At 34.8% G+C, this 21,531-nt stretch overlaps 3 protein-coding genes across 5 annotated transcripts; all 3 read right to left on the bottom strand.

Annotated features, from left to right (window-relative positions):
- Positions 1 to 452: 452 nt before the first annotated feature.
- On the bottom strand, positions 453 to 2,312 carry LOC131645904 (proliferating cell nuclear antigen-like). Its single transcript, XM_058916097.1, has one exon. It carries the CDS (start codon positions 1,681 to 1,683, stop codon positions 871 to 873), a length of 813 nt encoding a protein of 270 aa, XP_058772080.1. The 5' UTR covers positions 1,684 to 2,312; the 3' UTR covers positions 453 to 870.
- Positions 2,313 to 8,239: 5,927 nt separating this feature from the next.
- Positions 8,240 to 12,772, bottom strand: LOC131649201 (cyclic pyranopterin monophosphate synthase, mitochondrial-like). Of its 3 annotated transcripts, XR_009298198.1 has the most exons (4): positions 12,653 to 12,772; positions 12,295 to 12,409; positions 11,260 to 12,004; positions 8,240 to 11,042 (listed from the first exon to the last, which is right to left on the bottom strand). XR_009298198.1 is itself a non-coding variant. In XM_058918957.1 (3 exons), exons 2-3 carry the CDS (start codon positions 12,394 to 12,396, stop codon positions 11,408 to 11,410), a joined length of 699 nt encoding a protein of 232 aa, XP_058774940.1. In that variant the 5' UTR covers positions 12,397 to 12,409; positions 12,653 to 12,772; the 3' UTR covers positions 11,063 to 11,407. The 3 variants fall into 3 exon arrangements, 2 of the variants coding, with proteins under 2 accessions (XP_058774940.1, XP_058774941.1); XM_058918957.1 differs by lacking the exon at positions 8,240 to 11,042 and having other exon boundaries at positions 11,063 to 12,004; XM_058918958.1 differs by lacking the exon at positions 8,240 to 11,042 and having other exon boundaries at positions 11,063 to 12,004; positions 12,295 to 12,397; positions 12,653 to 12,755.
- A 1,403-nt stretch (positions 12,773 to 14,175) lies between these two features.
- On the bottom strand, positions 14,176 to 17,672 carry LOC131649203 (FAD synthetase 1, chloroplastic-like). Its single transcript, XM_058918960.1, has 5 exons — positions 17,381 to 17,672; positions 17,137 to 17,189; positions 16,176 to 16,311; positions 14,931 to 15,106; positions 14,176 to 14,753 (listed from the first exon to the last, which is right to left on the bottom strand). Exons 1-5 carry the CDS (start codon positions 17,632 to 17,634, stop codon positions 14,239 to 14,241), a joined length of 1,134 nt encoding a protein of 377 aa, XP_058774943.1. The 5' UTR covers positions 17,635 to 17,672; the 3' UTR covers positions 14,176 to 14,238.
- Positions 17,673 to 21,531: the final 3,859 nt, after the last annotated feature.

Below are 21,531 nucleotides of genomic sequence, written 5' to 3' on the forward strand. Positions count from 1 at the left end.
TACTATTATTATTATTATTACTATTATTAACATTATTATTATTACTATTATTATTATTAGTATTACTAGAATTTGGAATAATAATAAATCGCTGCCGTATTATTACTATTATTATTATTAGTATTATTATTAGTATTATTACAATTATTATTATTAGTATTATTACTATTGTTATTTTTATTGTTATTTTTAGTATTATTATTATTATAGTATTATTATTATTAATATTATTACTATTTCTATTATTATTATTATTATTATTATAAGTATTATTGTTAGTAGTAGTATTATTAGAATTGTGGAATAATAATAAATGGCTACATTATTATTATTATTATTATTATTATTATTATTATTATTATTATTATTATTATTATTATTGAAGTAGTTAAATAAATAGCTGCAGAAGGAATGAAATTCAACAAAAATAAGCATGGCCTAGTGGTATTGCAAGTTTTTCTTTAACAAAGGTGTCCTTAGTTTGAATCTTGGTGATGAAAAAGGGTATTTTCTTCCTTTTTTCACTATATTATTTTTTCTCCGATTTTAGAATTTCCACATTAATATCTTGTGTTGTTATTTTATTCCTTTTTTCACTATATTATTTTAATTAATTATACTATTTATTGAACTGAACAACTAAAAGTATTTATATTGTATTAAATAAATTAAAAATTCAATTGAATATAATTTAAAGTCTTAAATATGAAGTTTGATCCGATATTAGCTATAAAATACTTTACATATTTTTGGTTAAAAACCCTATGGTATTAAACTTCATAGTAGTAATGTATTAAAACCTTAGTAATATATAAAAGCACCCTACAACTAAATGCAAACTCAAACCTAAAATGTAACATTAATATTGGTCTAAACTTGGGGTTTTGTTTCTTCTTCATCCTCCTCTATTTTAGGCGCCAAATAGAATCTCACATAACCCATCTCAGCAATCTTGTACTCAACAACAACTGGCATCTCATTTGACAGACTGATGGTAACCGAGCTTGATAGAGGGGTTGCCTTTGTAAAAGAGTTCATGTATCTCAGACCAAACCGCAACGCAACAGGCTCATTCATCTCTATCACCGTAGCTTCTTCAGGCTTGTCCACATTAGTATTCCCCCTGCAAACAATATTTGCACTTCCAATATCTCCTTTAGTGGAAAACTTAACACCCTCTTTAGAAACCGTAATCACAACAGTATCACCAATGGTGCTTAGATCTTTGCAAACCCTAGCGAACTCAGCAGATGGCATTCTAACAATGGCATGATATTCAGCCTCCGGAATTCCTAGGTGTTCGCCATCAATGTCCATCAGCTTCATCGTGAAGTCAGAAATCTTATCTTGCTTAGGGCTTTCAAACATGAAGGTCACGGTGTCGGTGTCGGTGTCACTGCCATCATCAGCCTTGATGGTAATGATATCATCATTCCCTGCGAACTTCAATATCTTAGCCATGTTGTTGAGATTCATTCCCATAGAGAGGTTACGGTCACATCGATAATGCTCAAAACCCTCCGGTTTTAGAAGAAGCGACACCAAAGCGACATGGCTAGAATCCATGGCTTGAAGGGAGAAACCAGTAGAAGAACAGTCGAAGTTTGCATCGTTCACCAACTCCTTGATCGATTCTAGAACTTTCTTGAGAAGTGAACCTTGGACTAGACGGAGTTCCAACATCTTGATGGCGGATATGAATGAATAGGGTTTTGACTTTTGACGGTTATGGTTTTGAAGGGAAAACCAAAATATATAGGTTTTCAAGTCAAGTGGCGCCTCAAACAAGTCTCAATGTAAATTGTAAACTATACAATAATGAAATATTATTACTTCATAATCTTGTCTTGAAATAATAATGGTATTTAACCGTTTATTTTAGTATTTAACAGTTTTTATTTTAAATTTCAGCTAATAATACAATCTTATTTAAAGATTTTTCAAATCAAAATTCTAATAATTTAAATCTTATTTAAATTTTACCAAAAATTAAATATTTTAAATTATTTAAAAGTATGTAAAATTAAATTAATAAGATTTAACAAGTCAAAAACATTTGTCTCGTATCAAAATTTTGTATTGTTCATAGGTGTGCCCAAATCCACACCGGTTCAAATAAAAATCACATATCGATATAAAAAAAATCGAAAACCGTAAAAATTATTTGATTCAGATTGACTTTTTAAAACCGAACAACGTGTATATAATTTTATACTAATTTATTTATTTTTAATATGATATGTTATTTAATTTTTTATTTGCCGCATAAAATTAGATCGGATCAGATTGAATTTCTTAATCAAATATACAAAATTGAACCGATAAATGAATCATTTTTTTTTAGATTGGATGACTTTTTAACTCAAAATCAATCCAAATCAAACTGTGAACACCCTAAATGTTTATATGATTTTTTATTTTACACTTTTAAATTAGTATCAAATTAAATTTATTTATTATTTAATAATTAATATATTTAATTTATATTTATTAAATACAAAAATGATTTGTCGAATTAAAAATATTTTTTTTAATAATAGTGATATCTTACCAATATTCATGTATTTTATAAGTAAATTTTATGTAAATAAAAATTAACGTGATTAATAAAAATATAATAATGTAACAATAAAATTTTAGGGTTAAATATATTTGTGTTACTCAAAAATATTTTATATTTCACATTTAGTTCCTCCAAAAAATTTATTCAAAAGTTTATCTTTCTAAAACTTTACATCCACACTTTTGGTTAGGGGTGGCAAAACGGGTCCGTCGGACCAATTTGCTCACCCGCCAAAAAATAGTGAATTGGTTTGGGATTTTGGGTCCGCCGCCCGCTAATGCATGTCTCGCCAAAACCCGCCGCCCGTCTAAGCTCGTCTCGCCAAAACCCGTCGCCTGCTAAAGTCTGTCTCACCTATTCGTTAAGTTCGTCTCGCCTTAAATCCGCTCTTTTTCAGTTAATTCCAGTAATTTAAATTCTTGATGGTTTTATTTTATACATTTATTTGTAAATATATGCAATATTTTTTAGGTAAAATTTGTTTAAAAAATGCTTTATAAAAAATTGTTCTAAAAAATAAGTGAACAGTTTAATTGATCGGTAAAAAAAACTATTAATCTATTAAAAAACTGAAAGAAAAATAAATAAAAAAATAGGCGGGAAGGACTTTTATGCCCATTTTACTTGGCGGACTTAAGGCGGAGGAAGCAGTCCGTTTTGCCACCCCTACTTTTGGTCCCTTACGTTATAATTGTCGTTAATTCAGTTGATATGTTGTAAACTGTTGATAATTCTATCGTTAAATTGTAAAAATTGTTGTTAAGTTACAAAAGGACCAAAAACATATTATCTATTTAGAACGAACACAAACATATTTAACCCAATTTTTTAATATAAAAAAGTGTATTTTATTATATTATTTAAAATAAAAGATAATTTACAGTTTATTTTTAACAGTCATAAATATTTTAAAATTTAGTTAAAAAATAGTTATTATTGAACTTTGTCCATTTGAAAATTTGATACTATCCACGTTGGTCATAAAGTGTATTAGAGATTGAATTTTCTCTCTCAAGGCGATTACCGGCTAGGCTCGATGTTTTTCGATTATGGTTACGATCAGTCTTTTTGGGAGGCCGTTTTCTTTGGCAAAGACTCAATCTAAGATGGTTTAAACTCCTAATCTTCGAATTAAGGACGTGATTGGATTGTTTTGAGCTAGATTTTGCTTTGTAGGGCTATGGCGCGGGGGCGAGGTAGGCCAAAGAACAAGCTGACTTCGCCATGGATTCTAGCTACTGTTTTTCAACAGAGTTCCAAGAAACACACACTTCAAGTCTTTTTAAAACCTCCTTTTAACTAACAAAACACATAAAATTGTTTTCAAGCCTTAGACAGTTGATTAAAAATCTATTAGCTTCATTAAAAGAAATTGTTTAACTATCTAATTGATTATATCTTAAAGCTAATCAACTAGAAGAAGAAAAATAGATTATTAAATTGATTATGATAGTGTCTTAATGGTTGATAATAATTCTCTATCCAAACTTTCCTAAATGGGCATAAATAATCAATTATTTGAGGTATGTAATAGATTAGATGAGTCAACTGGCCCATGAGGCATTTTCTTTTTGAGTCAATTCTTCTCATATATAAAGGAGGCGTCTCTCCTCTTCATTTTACACCAGAATTCGATTTTTCTCTAACTCTTATCATTTTATCTCTCTTCTCTCTCTCTCTCTCTCCAAAAAATATTTTTACCAATGTTGCCTTAGTGTCCTGTGAGTAAAAACTACTTTTGAGTTAGAACTTGTATTGGTGTCATGCCATTGTTGATACCTTCAAGAGTGTTATACTCTTGAAGAATAGAGTTTGGTTCTTAACATTAGTCTGAAAAAATTTAGTTCGCTTATTGAGATGAGTCTGTAAAATCTCTAATTGTTAGCTTAACCTGTAAAAAGGCTTTATTTTGGTTGGAGATAAGCAATTGTAAAATCTCTAGATATGATTGTATTAGAGGTTCGTTGGTATAACTTATGAAAGATCTCAAAAAGATCTCTTGCGGACATGAGTAGACCAACGTTCGACTGAACATGGATAAAGCATTATGGCATCTCTCTAACCATTGTCTTTTATTTTCTATCATTTACTATAGCGTCTTTACTTTCCACTACTTTTCACTTTAATCCTAATACTAATGCAATTTGTTGTTTAAATAATAATGTTAAGAGAAATGATAGGGATACTCTTTGATGATAGAGTAATTATAGGAGATATCAGTTTTATATAGCTTTATTATAGCTTTATTATAGGAGATTTACATACCCAAATTAACTAGGGTTGAGTTGTATATATTCCCATACTGTATTCTTGAAATCACAGCAAATACAATTAACGATACACTATTTTCCAATTCCCACCTCTGTTAAATACCTTCTGTTAATATGGTATACAAAGCATAGGTCATCGATCCCATTTTTTTTTTTGCAACAGCATACCTGCTTGTCTATCTGTCCCTGCTCTGTACAAACTCAGTCCTACATTACCCTGTTCATCTCTGCATCATGGAGCAAACTCAGATTGTTAAACCCATTACAACCACCTTGACCGGACCAAACTACAATCTTTGGGTTCAAGGAATGAAAAGCTTTCTGATCGGACGCAAGCTTTGGCGCATCGTCACCGGAGATGTCGTCAAGCCAACTCTAGAAAAAGATGAATCTGCTACAAAATTTGCTGAGCGCCTTGAGGATTGGGACAGTAAAAATCACCAGATCATCACGTGGATGCGCAACACATCTGTACCGGCTATTCACATTCAGTTTCATAACTATGATTCTGCAAAAGAAATTTGGGAGTTCTTGAAAAATCGCTATCAAACCACTGGACTTGCACACTATTATCAGTTATGGACCACACTTCACAATACCAAGCAAGAAAAAGGTCAATCAGTGAATGATTTTCTTGCTCAAGTCCAACCAATTTGGCACCAAATATCTCTGGCCAAAATCAGTGAAGACCATCTTCATCTCATTCAAGTCCTTATGGCTCTTCGGCCCGAATATGAAGCCGTACGAGCCTCACTGTTGCATCGAAATCCGCTTCCATCGTTGGACACTGCTATTCAAGAAATCATTTTTGAAGAAACACGTCTGAATCTAGACAAAACTCCTCAAATGGATGTTGCCCTTGCAACTACTCGATTCACACACCAGAAATCGAATCATCATCCTTGTAAGAATTTCCATCGCATCGGTCATATATTTGCTAACTGCCCTACTATAAAGTGTAGGTACTGCCATGGTATTGGTCACATTCTTGAACACTGTCCCACACGACCTCCAAAACAAAATCGTGGCTTCACCAAATCCAAGAATGTTCCAAATTCTGGATCTTCCTCCATCTCTGCTGCTGCCACTGAGGGTTCGACTGTCATTACTATGAGTGATATTGAAGCTTTAATCAAACAGGTTATGTCTTCCAACACCTCTTCTGCCATGTCTGCTACTCACGGTAATTCTCGTTGGTTTTTTGGTTCTGCATGTAGTAATCATATGACTACTGATATTAAATTATTGCCTTCTGCGACACTAGTCTCATCTCTGCCACCAATCCACACAGCCAGTGGCAATACAATGAACATCAGTCATACCGGTCGTGTATCCACCTCAAATCTCACCCTTCCTGATACATACTACATTCCTAACTTGAAACTTAATCTTATTTCTATTGGTCAATTGTGTGAACAAGAACTTAATGTCTATTTTTCTCCCTCTGGTGTTCAGGTACAGGATCCACAAACGAAGCAGATCATTGGGACGGGTCGCAGGGTGGGTCGGTTATTTGAGCTACAATCTCTTCACCTTCCTAAAGATCACATCTCTGCTGCTACTATGAATACTCCAATTCATCAGTGGCATTTTCGACTCGGTCACGCCTCCGCAAGCAAAATTCAACCTCTAATATCTCGTGGGTTATTAGGATCCACAAAGTTTGAGTCTTTTGATTGTTTACATTGTAAACTTGCAAAACAACCTGCTTTATCCTTTAATCATAATTTTTCTATTTCAGACAGTCCTTTTGATTTGATCCATTCAGATATTTGGGGGCCTTCTCCCATTTCTTCAATAAATGGTTTTCGTTATTTTGTATTGTTTATTGACGATTTTTCTCGCTTTACATGGATATATTTTTTGAAAAATCGCTCTGAATTACCTCAAATTTACATTTCTTTTGCTCATATGGTAAAAACACAATTTTCTTGTGATATTAAGATTCTTCGCACAGATAATGCGATGGAATATCGTGAATCTTCCTTACTTCAGTTTCTCAGTCAGCAAGGCATTATGGTTCAACGTTCATGTCCTCACACCTCCCAACAAAATGGTCGGGCTGAACGAAAACACCGTCACATCCTTGACTCTGTTCGTGCTCTTCTCCTCTCAGCCTCATGTTCGGAGAAGTTTTCGGGGGAAGCAACTCTTAATGTTGTCTATACAATTAATCGACTTCCCACCATAAATCTTCAAAACTTATCCCCCTTTGAAAAATTGTTTGGTAAGTCTCCTGAATATTCCATTCTTAAACCTTTTGGATGTGCTTGTTTTGTTCTCTTGCAGCCTCATGAGCGCACCAAATTACAACCGCGTGCTCGCTTGTGTTGCTTTCTTGGTTATGGCACAGAACACAAAGGATATCGCTGTTGGGATCCAATCTCCAACAGATTGCGCATCTCACGTCATGTTACCTTTTGGGAAAACACCATGTTCTCCTCTTTTTCTACATTTCATCATTCTATTAGCACTGATTCATTTTATTTCACCGATCCCTCAGTTGAGTTGTTTCCAAACTCTAATGCAAATAACTCTAATGACCTTAATACTCGTCAGTCCTCACCTGCTCCTACTGAAATTGTTCCAGAGGTTGAGCTCAATACTAGTCCGCCCTCACCTGCTCCTACTGAACCTGTTCCGGATGTTGATATTGTACCTGCATCTCGTCATTCCACCCGAGTAAGTAATCCACCTTCTCGTCTTAATGATTACCATTGTTACTCTGCTATTAAAACTCTTCATGAGCCTTGTTCTTATCGAGAGGCAAGTACTAACCCCATTTGGCAGCAAGCTATGGCTGAAGAAATTCAAGCTTTAGAAAAGACACATACTTGGGAATTAGTTGATCTTCCTCCAGATAAGATTCCTATTGGATGCAAATGGATCTACAAAATTAAAACTCGCTCTGATGGAACTGTAGAACGCTATAAAGCTCGCCTAGTAGCCAAAGGGTACACTCAAGAGTATGGGATAGACTATGAAGAGACATTTGCTCCAGTAGCTCGAATAACATATGTCCGTAGCCTCTTGGCCATTGCTGCAGTTCGCAAATGGAAGTTGTTTCAGATGGATGTCAAAAATGCCTTCCTTCACGGTGATTTGACTGAGGAAGTATATATGCACCCTCCTCCAGGTTATCATTCTCCTCATAAGGTCTGTAAGCTTCAAAAAGCCTTATATGGGTTGAAACAAGCTCCTAGAGCTTGGTTTGCCAAGTTCAGTTCTACTCTAACACAGTTTGGTTTTATCTCTAGTCCACATGATTCTGCTTTATTCACTCGAAGAAGTGATAGTGGTATTGTAATTCTGCTTCTTTACGTAGATGATATGATCATAACCGGAGATGACAAGACTGGAATCTCAGCATTACAACAATATCTCAGTCAACATTTTGAAATGAAAGACCTTGGTTCCCTTAGTTATTTTTTGGGGCTTGAAGTTTCCCAAGACTCAGAAGGCTATTATCTTTCCCAGGCCAAGTATGCCTCTGACTTGCTTTCTCGAGCAGGCATCACAGACTGCAAGACTGAATTGACACCATTGGAAGTCAACTGCAAACTCACACCACTTGATGGTTCTCCTCTTGAAGATGCCACCCTGTATCGATAACTTGTTGGTAGTCTTGTTTACCTGACTGTCACTCGCCCTGACATTGCATATGCTGTTCATAAAGTCAGTCAATTTATGGCTGCTCCTCGGTCATCTCATTTCTCTGCAGTTCTTCGTATTATTCGCTATGTTAAAGGTACTCTTTTTCATGGCTTACGCTTCTCTGCCAATTCATCATTGGTCCTATTTGGATACTCTGATGCAGATTAGGCAGGTGACCCCATCGATCGTCGCTCAACAACAGGGTATTGTTTCTTCTTAGGAAGCTCTCTTCTTTCCTGGCGTAGCAAAAAGCAAATAGTTGTTGCCCGATCAAGCACAGAATCTGAATATCGTGCTCTTGCTGATGCTACTTCTGAGTTACTTTGGTTACGATGGTTGTTAAATGATATGGGCGTTACACAATCTTCTGCTATTATGCTTCATTGTGATAATAGAAGTGCTATCCAAATTTCCCATAATGATGTTTTTCATGAACGCACAAAACACATTGAAATTGATTGTCACCTTGTACGCCATCATATTACTAATGGTACCATACGGTTGATTTCTATTCCTTCTGTGGATCAACCGGCTGATATTTTCACCAAAAGACATAATCCGAAGCGCTTCAAAGATTTATCAAGCAAACTCCAGTTGGCATCCACCATACCAACTAGAGTTTGAGGGAGGGTGTTAAGAGAAATTATAGGGATACTCTTTGATGATAGAGTAATTATAGGAGATATCAGTTTTATATAGCTTTATTATAGCTTTATTATAGGAGATTTACATACCCAAATTAACTAGGGTTGAGTTGTATATATTCCCATACTGTATTCTTGAAATCACAGCAAATACAATTAACGATACACTATTTTCCAATTCCCACCTCTGTTAAATACCTTCTGTTAATAGTTGTTTAAATAATAATAATAACTTAAATTTAATCACAAAATTTCAATATGACAACTCAACTCCTCTTCTTGTGTTTGAAGAACATATGATAGTCAAATGGTCTAGAAGATAGTTGAATAGACCATTCCCTAAAGACCAATTTCAAAAAACGTTTATGTATCATGCATCAAAAATGTCGTGTTTTAAGTTTTCTAACTTGTAATTCAAGGCACACATATTTTAACTCTTAACTAACTTATGCATGATCAAAACACAATGAAATGAATCAAATCTTACTTATTGAATGTAAGGAGTGACACAAGGTACAATCTATAACGAATGATCAAATTACAACCAAATTAATCAAAGCAATAACTTAAATTACAACAAATCAAAAAATGTTTTAAGAACATCAAAACACAGATGAAAACGAGCGAGCATAACATTTTTACAATTCACAATTTCAACAAGAGCCCAAAGATAAGAATATTTGTGTCCAAAGTGGCGTTAGGATGATGATGTTAAGGGGGGCTTTGAAAAATAAGAAGAATTTGGTGAAAAGGATAAAAAGATTTTGGGTAGGAGGGTTTTGGAGGGTTTGAGTTTATTTATAATACCAAAAACCCCATAAAATGGGGAAACTCAAAAATTGTATTGAAGGAGGGTTTTGAAGGGCTTACATAAATTTTCCAAATATCTTTTAGGTTGTTATAGTATTCTGAAAATTAAAAATTTAGTAATGATAATGACTCTTTTATCATTCTAAACAAAATCAATTTTTCAAAAAATGTCATATATTTTTCTATATTTTTTTAAAATTTCATTTTTGGAAGCCCTCCCCTCCCCTCTAAACTCCCAAACATAGCCTTAAGGAGTGGAAAACCGTGGGAAAAGACCAACTTGTAACCTTAATCGTCGTCGATCCATAGGAAGTGCACTCGTAAGAGCAAATCCGCATGAAGTAGAGAGTCTCACTACCTCTTCCTCAGTTTGAAGAATAAGTACATACTTGTAACCTCAATCGTCGTCGATCCATAGGAAGTGCACTCGTAAAAGCAAATCCGCATGAAGTAGAGAGCCTCACTACTTCTTCCTCAATTCTGGAGAATCATATCCAACAACCCCACGAAGAGTAGGATATATGGACCAAGGTCTGTAAACAACCCGTTTAACCCACGACCCACACGATTTTTGGACCATTTTTTAGCCATTTAAATTGTCTCGTGTAGGTTTGACCGTGGATTATGAGAGTTTAATCCACATATTTATGGATTTCTTCGTAACAGTTTAATTGTCACTAATTCAATAGTTCGTGAATTAATCAGTTTCAAGGTTGGATACCAAACAACAACAACAACAACAATCAAACTTTATCCCACATTGAGATGGGCTATGGAAACCAATTTTTTTTTTTTAAAAGTAGAATTGAACTCAAACTTCAACATCACTTAAAAAATGGAGATTAGAGTGGATAGACTATATAACAAAGGGCCATCAGCAAGAATCATTATATATTTATATTTTAATAAAAAAAATAGATTGGATGATAGGGTCATATATATATGAACTATACAAATTAAAATGATATTAAAAAGTTGAAGAGATTGACCTGAAAACATCTTCATGCAGCCATGCTTGTTAGGTAAAAGTAAAATAGATAAAAGGCTAATTTACCAGACATAGTTCCTCCAAAGTAAGCACAATTACTTTCAGAGAGTAACCTAAGATTAATACATCTCAATTATTAATAAGAAAATCAATATCTGATATTTTAATCCATTCATAGTTTGTCATGCATGTAGAGGTAACATCAACTATTGATTTATTTGCAAACAATTGATCTCATTATACCATTAAAGTTCTAAATCTAATAGCTAAATAAATCCTAATTTAAAGTGATAATGTAACCGGAAGCAATCAAACTATACCATGGTTTACCTGAAATTTGACTGAATTTGGTGGTACAAGTAAAAGACCAGATATCAAATTATGCTTCATTAAGCCTGCTCCAGAAATGATGCACCCACATTCAAGGAATAACATTCTTGATGTGTTCCTATCAATCGGACAGAATGCTTCAAAACCATTATTGTCCCCATGAATAATCCCCACTTTTTCCACCGGATTTATGTTTCAGTCTTATATCCGTAATTGTTATACCTTTTGAAGCAGCTTTGCACATATCATAAACCGTTAAGCCAGCAATTGACACTGCTGTCATTGCTTCCATCTCAACCCCAGTTTTTCCCATTGAAGCAGCTTCCCCTTCTATTGTTACACTAAAGTCCTCATGATTCAATCTCAAATCAACTTGCACGTGCGAAAGACCTATGTTATGGCACAACGGAATCAAGTTACTAGTTTGTTTTGCAGCAGTTATGCCAGCAATCTTCGCTACCGTAAGCACGTCTCCTTTTGCCATCTGATTGGCTGATACCAAATCAAACACCTTCTTTCCAAGAACTACTTTGCAAACAGCAGTGGCGGTTCTCTTACTACTTTCTTTCGGAGACACATCCACCATTTGAGCTTCTCCTGAATTTCCAGTATGAGTCAATTCAAAAGAACTTTTAGTTTCACCTATGCTTCGAGATGGCACATGAGGTTCGCTACTCGCAGGACTATTGCTTACAGAGGTAGGTAGTTCATCTGGTGGAAGTTCCCCAAATACAGATTCCATTTCCTGAAACAAAATAAGCAATTTAACATTGATTACGATAATTTTACTAGAATATCTTAGCACAAATAAGTTAGTAATAGTGAACTTCAAAATAAAAAATCACACCAAAATTTGGTTAGATATTACTCACTTCACGAATACTTAACTATGAAGTCCAGACACTAGAAACAAATGACATCGACACTGACACGTGGACATCAGTAATAATTTTAAAAAATTAATTAATTAAACGCAATCAAGTGTTGATGTCAGTTTTGGACACGACACTCACACGGACACACTGCTTAGTGTACCTTATTGAGTTCTTGAATGGAACTTGCATAGTCATGGATAACAGAAGAGCTGAGGAACCTTTTCGATAGAGGAAATGCAGCACCAATTCTTCTAAGAAACATTCTGTTAATTGTTCTATAAATGTAAGAAAAGGAAAATTAATCAAAATGCAATTGCTGATATTCAATTCAATTTCCACAATACATCCTTGGAAACTGAATTGTAAACAAATTCTGAAATCATAAAACAAAAGTTATACAAATTGGATAAAAAAAAATTCAGCAAGTAAACAATGCTGGCAGTGGAAACTATGGTTTTAGATTACAAATCAGAAAGAATTGCATAATCGGAAGAACAAAAAGAAGAAGAAAACGTTACCTGGTGGTTGCAACGGTGTTTCGCCGGTGTTGAACGGAGGTGGTTGTGTTTTGCCCCTTCTCTTGTCGTTGCGGTAAAATTTGAGTGAGTTAACTCAACTGGATAGGCAAAGACGCTCGGAGGTCAATTAAGTAAAAAAAAAAATGGATACTTTGTTTTCTATTTACACCCCCTGCATCCCACTTGCACCATATGGCGCAAATTATTTAAATTTTAAATACACTTATGACCTAACTCAGATTATTAAATTTTCATTTGCTATAACTCAGAAGATTTAAATTTTTATTTGCTACTTTGTGAAAATCTAACTTATGTTATATATACAAACTATTAATAATACAAACAAGTATTTTAAAGGTATTGTTTAGAAAATTCAAAGAATTTTTTTATTAAAACTTGTGTTTTTATTACATTGAAAAGAAATTATTTAACTTTTATGATTAATTCACTTGTTTGAAAATCTTAATAATATACTTAAGATACTTGTTATCGAGATTTTATTTTTCAAAACTTTTTTTTAGTCTAATCCGAAATTAGATATTATAAAGTTGACAATATGGGACACAACAAAACTAGGTTGTACAAGAACACGTTAGTGTTGACTGCAAACTCTAACTCGGTTCCTAAATTGTTGTTGGAATTTTATTCATCTCTTGGGATTTTACCGTACTTACAAAAGAATTGCTGCAAATTTGTTTTGATTTGGAATGAAGAAACAAATTGTGCTATTTGTTCAAGCTTGTGATGTTTGCCAAATCTGAAGGTTATGAAGCAGTGATGGTAGCAGTTGATAAGTTGTCCCAATATAGCATTTGTATTCAGCTAAAACTTTTGTTGAGGTGTTTGGTAAGGAAATCATAAGATTGCATAGAATTCCAATGTCAATTGTGCCAACTGAAATATCATTTGATCGTGCTGGTAACATGCATGAAAAATCAAGTCCATCGCCATCGAACCGATAGTGAGTTTGCTGTGGGTGATTAGGTATTTTCGAAGCTCTGACCACATGTGTAGGCGAGTGTGGAGGTGAGAATTAATTCAAAACTCGCTCCATGCTATTATGGCCCATACCAAGTGATTGAGAGAATTGTAGTTGTTGCTTATAAGCTCAAACTGCCAAACGCTGCACAAATCCATCCAGTTTTTGATTACTCTCTACTTAAGAAAGCTATTGGGAATTATGAAGTTGAAAAAGATTTGCTTACTGGTTTGGAAGGGGAGTCAGGAGGATTGCGGGAACCTGTTGAGGTGCTTGCTGACAGGAAAATTACCAAGGCAAGGGATATTGTGAAACAACTTCTGTTACGTTGAACAGTAAACCAGTTGATGAAGCAACTTGGGAAGACGAGTTCGTTATGCGAAGCCAATTTCCTATGTTTCGACTTGAGGACAAGTATGTTTCTCCATAAGGAGTATTGATAGAATCACAAGACCGAAAGATAAGAATTTCATTCATCCATAAGGTATAATTTATAATCACTTATATCAGCTCTAAGACTTAGAATTTCTATATGGGACAGATAAGATAAGAATCATCTGTAATTAAGTAGATTAAGAATTTAAATAGAAACATGATCTAAACTGAATCAAGTGCTTGAATCGCCAAATTCAATATGCAAGTACTGCAAATTGTGAGTACCAAAAATATCACTCTGACCTCCGTAATCTGTTTCTATATGCACAAACTTGCTGTCAATAATTACCCTACATAGCATAACATTTTCTTGACCAAGTAAAAGTGAACACTTCTCATATAAACCTTCCTTTGGTGCTAGATTCAATAAGCATGATTTAGGAGCAGACACCTTATACTGGCCAAAGCTGAACTTTTCTCGGTCAGTGCTTAGTAATACGAGACGATGCGGTCTACCCAAAAGCTCCGAGACATACCTCACATCTCCTACAGCAAGGGCTTCGCGGACGCGAGTAGATGAGACCTGTCCCCTCTCTTTGGAACCAGTACTGGAATTTATATTTGCAGAGTATTGGTTCTTGTCCATGACAGATTTTATTATGTAAGCTTCCATTCCATACTCCTCACACAGCTTTACTAACTCCAATGCATCTCCAGCGGCTTTATATCCAAATCGGTAGTTCTCGCCTGCAAGAATTTCCAGTAAACATCTATTACTGTTTATATGAGATGAAATTGGTAATAGAATAAACCATGCTAATGTTCCTATTCCGGAAAAATAGAAAATACCAACAGATTATGATGATGTAAACGGGTATGGTGTAACTTGAGAAGATAAAAGGAAAACCGGTGCAACTTATTTACCTGCAACAACTCCGCGCACTTTAAGTTCTTTGGATAACTTCTCAACAAACTGCTGTGGACTGAGATGCCTAACACTTGAAAACTCTATCTGAAACTCTTCTGGGACTGTGTTACTACAATGTGGAATCCAAGATGATAGAACACGTTTTCGGTCACATTTAGCAACTATTGGAGCTCTGTTTGGGAAACATTTGACAAAGTACAAGGTGAATAAGAAAAAGATGATGGTGCCACAAAATCTTCAGCAACATAGAGAATCAAAATGAGTTAAGAGTTCATATATTTGCTAGAATTATGCCAATTCAAAAAGCTATTTTATCAACTATAAGATGGGAAAATGGTGCATATTAATATATAATCAATTACCCAAAAAACGATGACCAAATTTTTTTAAAAACATTATTCAATACTCGTAATCATAATTGTATTTCTTGAAGTAGATTGTTAGTAAAATATTGATTGCATAGGTACTCTTCCTGGAGTAAATTATATTGCAATACAACGGCGAATTTCCAATGAACTTCAGTTTTCAGGATTGTATAATAGATGTCTTAGTAACTCAACCTTAATGTGAGATTAAATTTACCCCTTCATACTCAATAGAGTGAAGGTGTTGGAGACTACATTGAAGGCAACTCAAATGCCACAGTTAGGCGGGAGGGGCAGACCGCAGTGAAAGCGGAACTTCCAACATACACCCTCATGCTCAAGCCCAATGAGCCTGAAGTGTGGATGCTACAATGAAGACAGACCAGCTACCGCTATTAGGAGGCTAGGGACGGACTGCAATAAAGACACAAACCCCTACCTTGTGGCAAAAGACCGTAGAGTTTCTTGCTATGATATCATAATAACAGGCTCCATCTAAGTTTATATTTAATCAATATTTTCCTACCATATGTTTATGAAGTGGCGTAATAATAAATGAAGGGTTACTAATCTGAAGCTCAAATTACAAAAGAAGAGTTACTAATCCTTTTAATAATGTGTATACATGTGATCTACACTTTATTACATTCTATTAATGATATCATACAGCAAAATGAGGAGCATTAGCATGAGCTCAGTGCATAGCAGTGGCTCAGTGCATCAGGGGCAGGGCAAATCTACAAATTTTAGTCTCAAAAGAAAACTTTTCTCATATTCATAAACGAAAGCAAGAGTCAAACACATTTTCCAGGCATATGAAAAAATAGTATAATAAACCTCATAATGGGCTTGATAATGGCATATACTGTGTCATACCTATTTTCCCAACCAAGTACCTTTGCCATGCCAACAAATGATAAAAGAAATGGAGGTCCAGCCCTTGATGCTTGAATTGCAAGTTCTCGATGACCTATGTGCAGAGCATCAAACTTTCCCAATGCTACAACTCCACCTGGCAGTAACATTATAGCATCAGTATTAGAACTATATAACATACAATGATAACTTCCAAAGTAAAAATACACCATTTTGCAAATGTTATTCTGTACTAGTTCCCTGAACCACACAAGCAAGTGATACAAGCAAGTGATACTAGTTTCACAAATAAAGCAAAAAATCTGCATACATTAAGTTGAGAGTAAAAATAGACCATAAACAACAAACAACAACCAAGCCTTATTCCACTAAATGTGGTCGGATACATGGATCAATTTTCGCCATAATATTCTATCCAGGATCATGTTACTATCCAAATCATTAATCTCGAGATCTTTCTTAATAACCTCTCTTATATTCTTTCTAGGTCTTCCTCTTCCTCTAGTTGTTTGACTTATCTCCATCTCGTCTACTCTCCTTACTACAAAATCTAGAGGTCTTCTCTCTACATGCCTAAACCACCTAAGTTTATTTTCCACCATCTTCTCTACTATAGGCGCTACCGCTACCCTAACACTCTCTCTAATATTTTCATTTCCAATGTTATTCTGTCTAGTCTTACCATACATCCAACCCAACATCCTCATCTCTACTACACTATTGCACAAAAAATCAAGGAACAAAGAAGACACTCAGCTAAAAAAGAAAAGAAATCAAACAACACGCCCTCCTCCTATGAGAAACTACAATGACAAACTTGATCAAAAATCAGTTCAGCAATATAATCACATTTCCCTCCAACCAAAATCGATACTCTTAAAATTGTCAATTGGCCGTTACATAATTGTACATAGATATAAATCATATGATAAAAAGGCAAAAGGTGAAAGAGAAAACAAACCTGCCACTGCAGATACTCCATCTGAAAGAATCTCACGTTCATCTTCTTGTTGGCTACAACAACAAAAATGAAACAGAATCAAAATTCAAAACCATAAACAGTATATCATATTCTTAACTTCTTATTTCTTCCACAATTTTCAAACACATCTTAAATTTCATCTGAATCATCATTATCAATTCTTATGAACCAAAGCTTGTGTTAGAAAATCACTTCAATTTTACTAAGGAAGCATATTAAGTACCTGAAACAATCGAACAGGAGAGGAATTTCTCCGGAAGACTTAGATGGAGTACTGGAAGAGTAGCATTTGTTGGACGGGATTCTGCTCCGGTTGCCGGCGGTTGTGGCGGCGATGCCATTAGTGAGGAAACAAGGTTTTGTAGGGCGTGGAGGGAAAGAGAGATGGAAAGTGTGAAATCTGAAGGCAACACCGAAGGGGTGAAAATGGAGTTCGCAATCTCGAAAATGATGCGAAATACGAGTTGCGCCAAACATTGCTCTGCATCTTCTGTGATTTTCTGGTTACTGGAACAAGGTAAAGGGATAATGGTAATTGGACCCAATTTATGGGTCGGGTCGGGTTACTGATAGAATAAATGGGACTATATTATTAGTAAAATGAAGTTTGCCATAAGTGAAAAACAAGTTTTTTTTTTACTGAAATTAAAAACAAGTTATTTCATGTCAAATCTAACTTATGTTTTGATAGATTTTCCTTTAATGCATTTTTTTTTCGGCACCCTAATAAATAATAATTTCATAGTTAAAGAGGTTTGACTTGAAGTAGTATTTGGATGAGTGATCTTCTGGGAAATTTCTCGGATACGTGTGAGTGAGGATAAAGCATGTTGAAAAGACTCATGTTGGTTTGTGGAGCTAGTAATCCTAAAAGCAATATGGAGTGTTACAATCTTCGTCACCACCAACGACACCACCTTCACTCTCAACAATCTCCTCACCGTTCCATTATTTAAAGTGTTTTAGGGTTGTTACAAATAGATGTAAAACGATGTTTTTGAATTTGGATCCAACGCCTTCCATTCATTCATCATCATCATCTTCTTCTTCTCTTTGCTCTTTTCTGTTGTTCTCGATTCACCATAATGGCCAAAGAAGCTAAGGGAGAGACTAAGCACACCGAAGATTCCAAACTTGATTCCGAACTTGCTAAAACTACATGATCATCGCAAGAAAACGAGAACGAAAAACCTAAATAAGCATAGTTTCTCCAAAGAAAAATGTGTCAAAACCTCAAATCTAATCTAATCTAATCTCGGTTGTTTGAATAAATTATACTTAATTGAGAATTTGTTTTATTTTTTTAAATTAATTTTGTAGGTTGGCTTATAGGTTGAAACATTTTCAGTTGGAACTGAGGTTTGTTGATTTTTTAATTTTTATTTATTGTTTTATAAGATGATATTTGGTTGGTGTTTTTTTGTTTTTCGGAATGCATTTTGTTGTGATTGCAGTGGGATGAATTGGATTTCTTGTATGATGTCAAATGAAATTTCTCTAATTTAGAAGTCAGTATTCGGCTCGCTTAGATTTATGTTGATAAGCAGTATATGAGTTTGAATGAAGTCAAGTGATTTTTTTGATGGAATTGCTAATAATATTTGTGGTTTGTGTGTATTTTTTTTGTCTTTAAAATGCATTTGAAGATGGTGGCTTGTTGTCTGGATAGTTTTATAGTCATGCAAGGCCCAAAGGAAAGAAAGGGAAGAAATCTCAAGTAAAGAAGGAGTGGAAATCCAAGAAAACTGCCACTTGTCTTAATCTCATACATCATAGAGTTTCCTCAAAGGAAGAATGGTATTTTGATAATGGATGTTCCGGACACATAATTGGAGAAAAGACATGTCTTAAAGAGTTCAAACACTACTCAAATAGCTATGTTACTTTTGGTGATGGAGCTAAAGGAAGAATCAAGGGGATATGCAAATTGGTCAGTCCAGGTTTCCCCTGCCTTGAGGATGTGCTTTTGGTAGAAGGTTTGACTGCAAATTTTATCAGCACCAGTCAATTATGTGATCAAGGTCTTAATGAGAAATTAAACAAGTCTGAATGTATTTTGGTGTTTTTATGTGAGTCTCTATGATTATTCATGATGTTTTGATGAATGTGATGTTTATGTGAGTTATTGTGAAGCATTTGATATAGATGATGTTTTAGTGATTTTTGGGGAAGTATTTGAATTATGTGATGTTTTGATGATTCATGTGATGTTGTGGTGATTTGTGATGACTTGATGAAGATGAGGTGTAATATGATGTTTTGGTGATTTATTTGATGATGTTGATGTGTTGGAGAATTATAGAGTACTTTAGATGATATATAATAATTAAGATAATTAGTTAATATTATATTAATTAGTAAAATAGAATAATATTGGTGTTAGAGATGATAAGGGTGAAATAGTAAATTGTAAGAGGTTAAGTTAGGGCAAAAAGAGAAAAGTCATATTAGGGGTCCTAGGGGTAAAAAGAGAAAAGAGGGAAGAGAGATTCATTTTGTACGGTCAAAGTTTAGAGAAGAGGCAAAGGGAGAGAGCTAGGGCACGAAGAACACGGAGGGATTCGTAGGGAGAACGCGACGAGAATCAAAGCTAACTACAATCAAAGGTAAGTGGAGTTTTTGTAAGAACAAGCATACACTCACAAATGAGTTTTTGATTCATGGCAAACATCACAAGCAACCAAATACAAAAGCATAAATGAATGACTCAAGACAATGGAAGATTATGAAGCTCAAATCACTCAGAAAATGGTATTGCATCTGTTAGGTCGACCAAGCAAAGCCCTATGTCGACTCAAAACCAGAGCAAACTCAGCAAAACTGACAAGGTCACTGTTAGGTCGGCCTACCCACACTCCCAGGTCGACCTAAACTGAAGGGATTTACACATGTCACTGTTAGGTCGACCTACCCACACTCCTAGGTCGACCTAAACTGAAGAAAAGTCACAAAAATGCATTTCAACTGACTTTAGGTCGACCTAAACCTTCAACAGGTCGACCTAACTGGAAACAACAGACTTTAGGTCGACCTAAACCTTCAACAGGTCAACCTAACTGACTTTAGGTCGACCTAAACCTTCAGCAAGTCAACCTAACAGATTTTAGGCCAACCTAACAGGTCAACCTAACTGGGACAATTTCAACTCTGCTTCTGTTAGGTCGACCTAAGCACTAAAGTAGGTCAACCTATTTGCTGAAAACTTCCCAAATTATGTGTTTTCTCTGCTCCAACATACCAGCAACTATATATATCATTTCATGTTAATTATTCATCAACACCAACAACTGAAAGATACACAAAGGCTTCTCATCTTCGTTCTTCGTCATTTCCAACACAATTAGACATAATCATTCTTGTGTTGAGGGTTAGTGATCGAGTTCGATAACGTCCATGGAACGGAATTGAAGATTCCTAGTGGGTGAAGATTTGTGGGGTTTTTGGTGAATAAAATCTGAGGGTTTTGTCCTCCAAGATAGGTGAATTTTGGGGGTTTTTATCAAGAAGGTTCATCAAGGATCCAGCTGAGTGTGAAGATTGAAGAACAAGTGTTCGAGCAATTCAAGACACTGCAGAAAGGGATCAAAGTGAAGCTCTTGGAAGACCTTAATCTGACTCAAGATTAAGGGGGAAGAAGATTCAAAGAATCGACAAATTTGGTTTATTGTTTATCGCTTTGTGTAAACTCGATTTTTTGAGGCGAACTGACTCCTTGCTATTTTTTGTTTTTTTGATTTTTTCTTATTTTTGCAAGAGTCGCCACCGACTTTTATTTTATCCAATTATATTAGGAAAGGCATAAAAGAACAGAAAAAAGACCTTTTGACAGATTTTGGGTTCGGGGGGTTGGTTATACAAAGGGAAGGTTTTAAGCACCCTTTGTATCCATGGTTATCCATGGGCTCTTAATTGCTTAGCTCACTTTTTAAATGCTTTATTGATTTGAAAATAGAAGAAGTGAAGATGGACAATAAGTCACATAGGTCTCTGAAGAGTTTCACCGGGAATAATGTCCTTCAAATACCAGATGAAAGTTTTGAAAATAGATGAGAAGTTTTGAAAATACGTTGTTTGAAAATGAAAGATGTTTGAGCAAGCAATTAGGAGTTACTTACTCTCAATTTATAAGATCCTTCCTATGCATTTAATACTTTTCTTAAATGATGGTATGATTAAAAAAAAGTAATAAGAGGGAAAACCATAGAGGTGCAAGTGTGCAAAGTGCTTTTTTTTTAAGTTTTATCTTGATTATTAATGTTTTAGCTCAAAGGTAAAAATATGGTCCAAGTGGACAAAAAGAAGACGACGGAAACATAAACAGTGCGTCCAAATGGACAAAGAAAAAATAGCGGAAGCATAAATAATATGTCCAAA

This window comes from Vicia villosa, linkage group LG2 (genome assembly GCF_029867415.1).
Source record: "Vicia villosa cultivar HV-30 ecotype Madison, WI linkage group LG2, Vvil1.0, whole genome shotgun sequence".
Taxonomy (NCBI): Eukaryota; Viridiplantae; Streptophyta; class Magnoliopsida; order Fabales; family Fabaceae; genus Vicia; species Vicia villosa.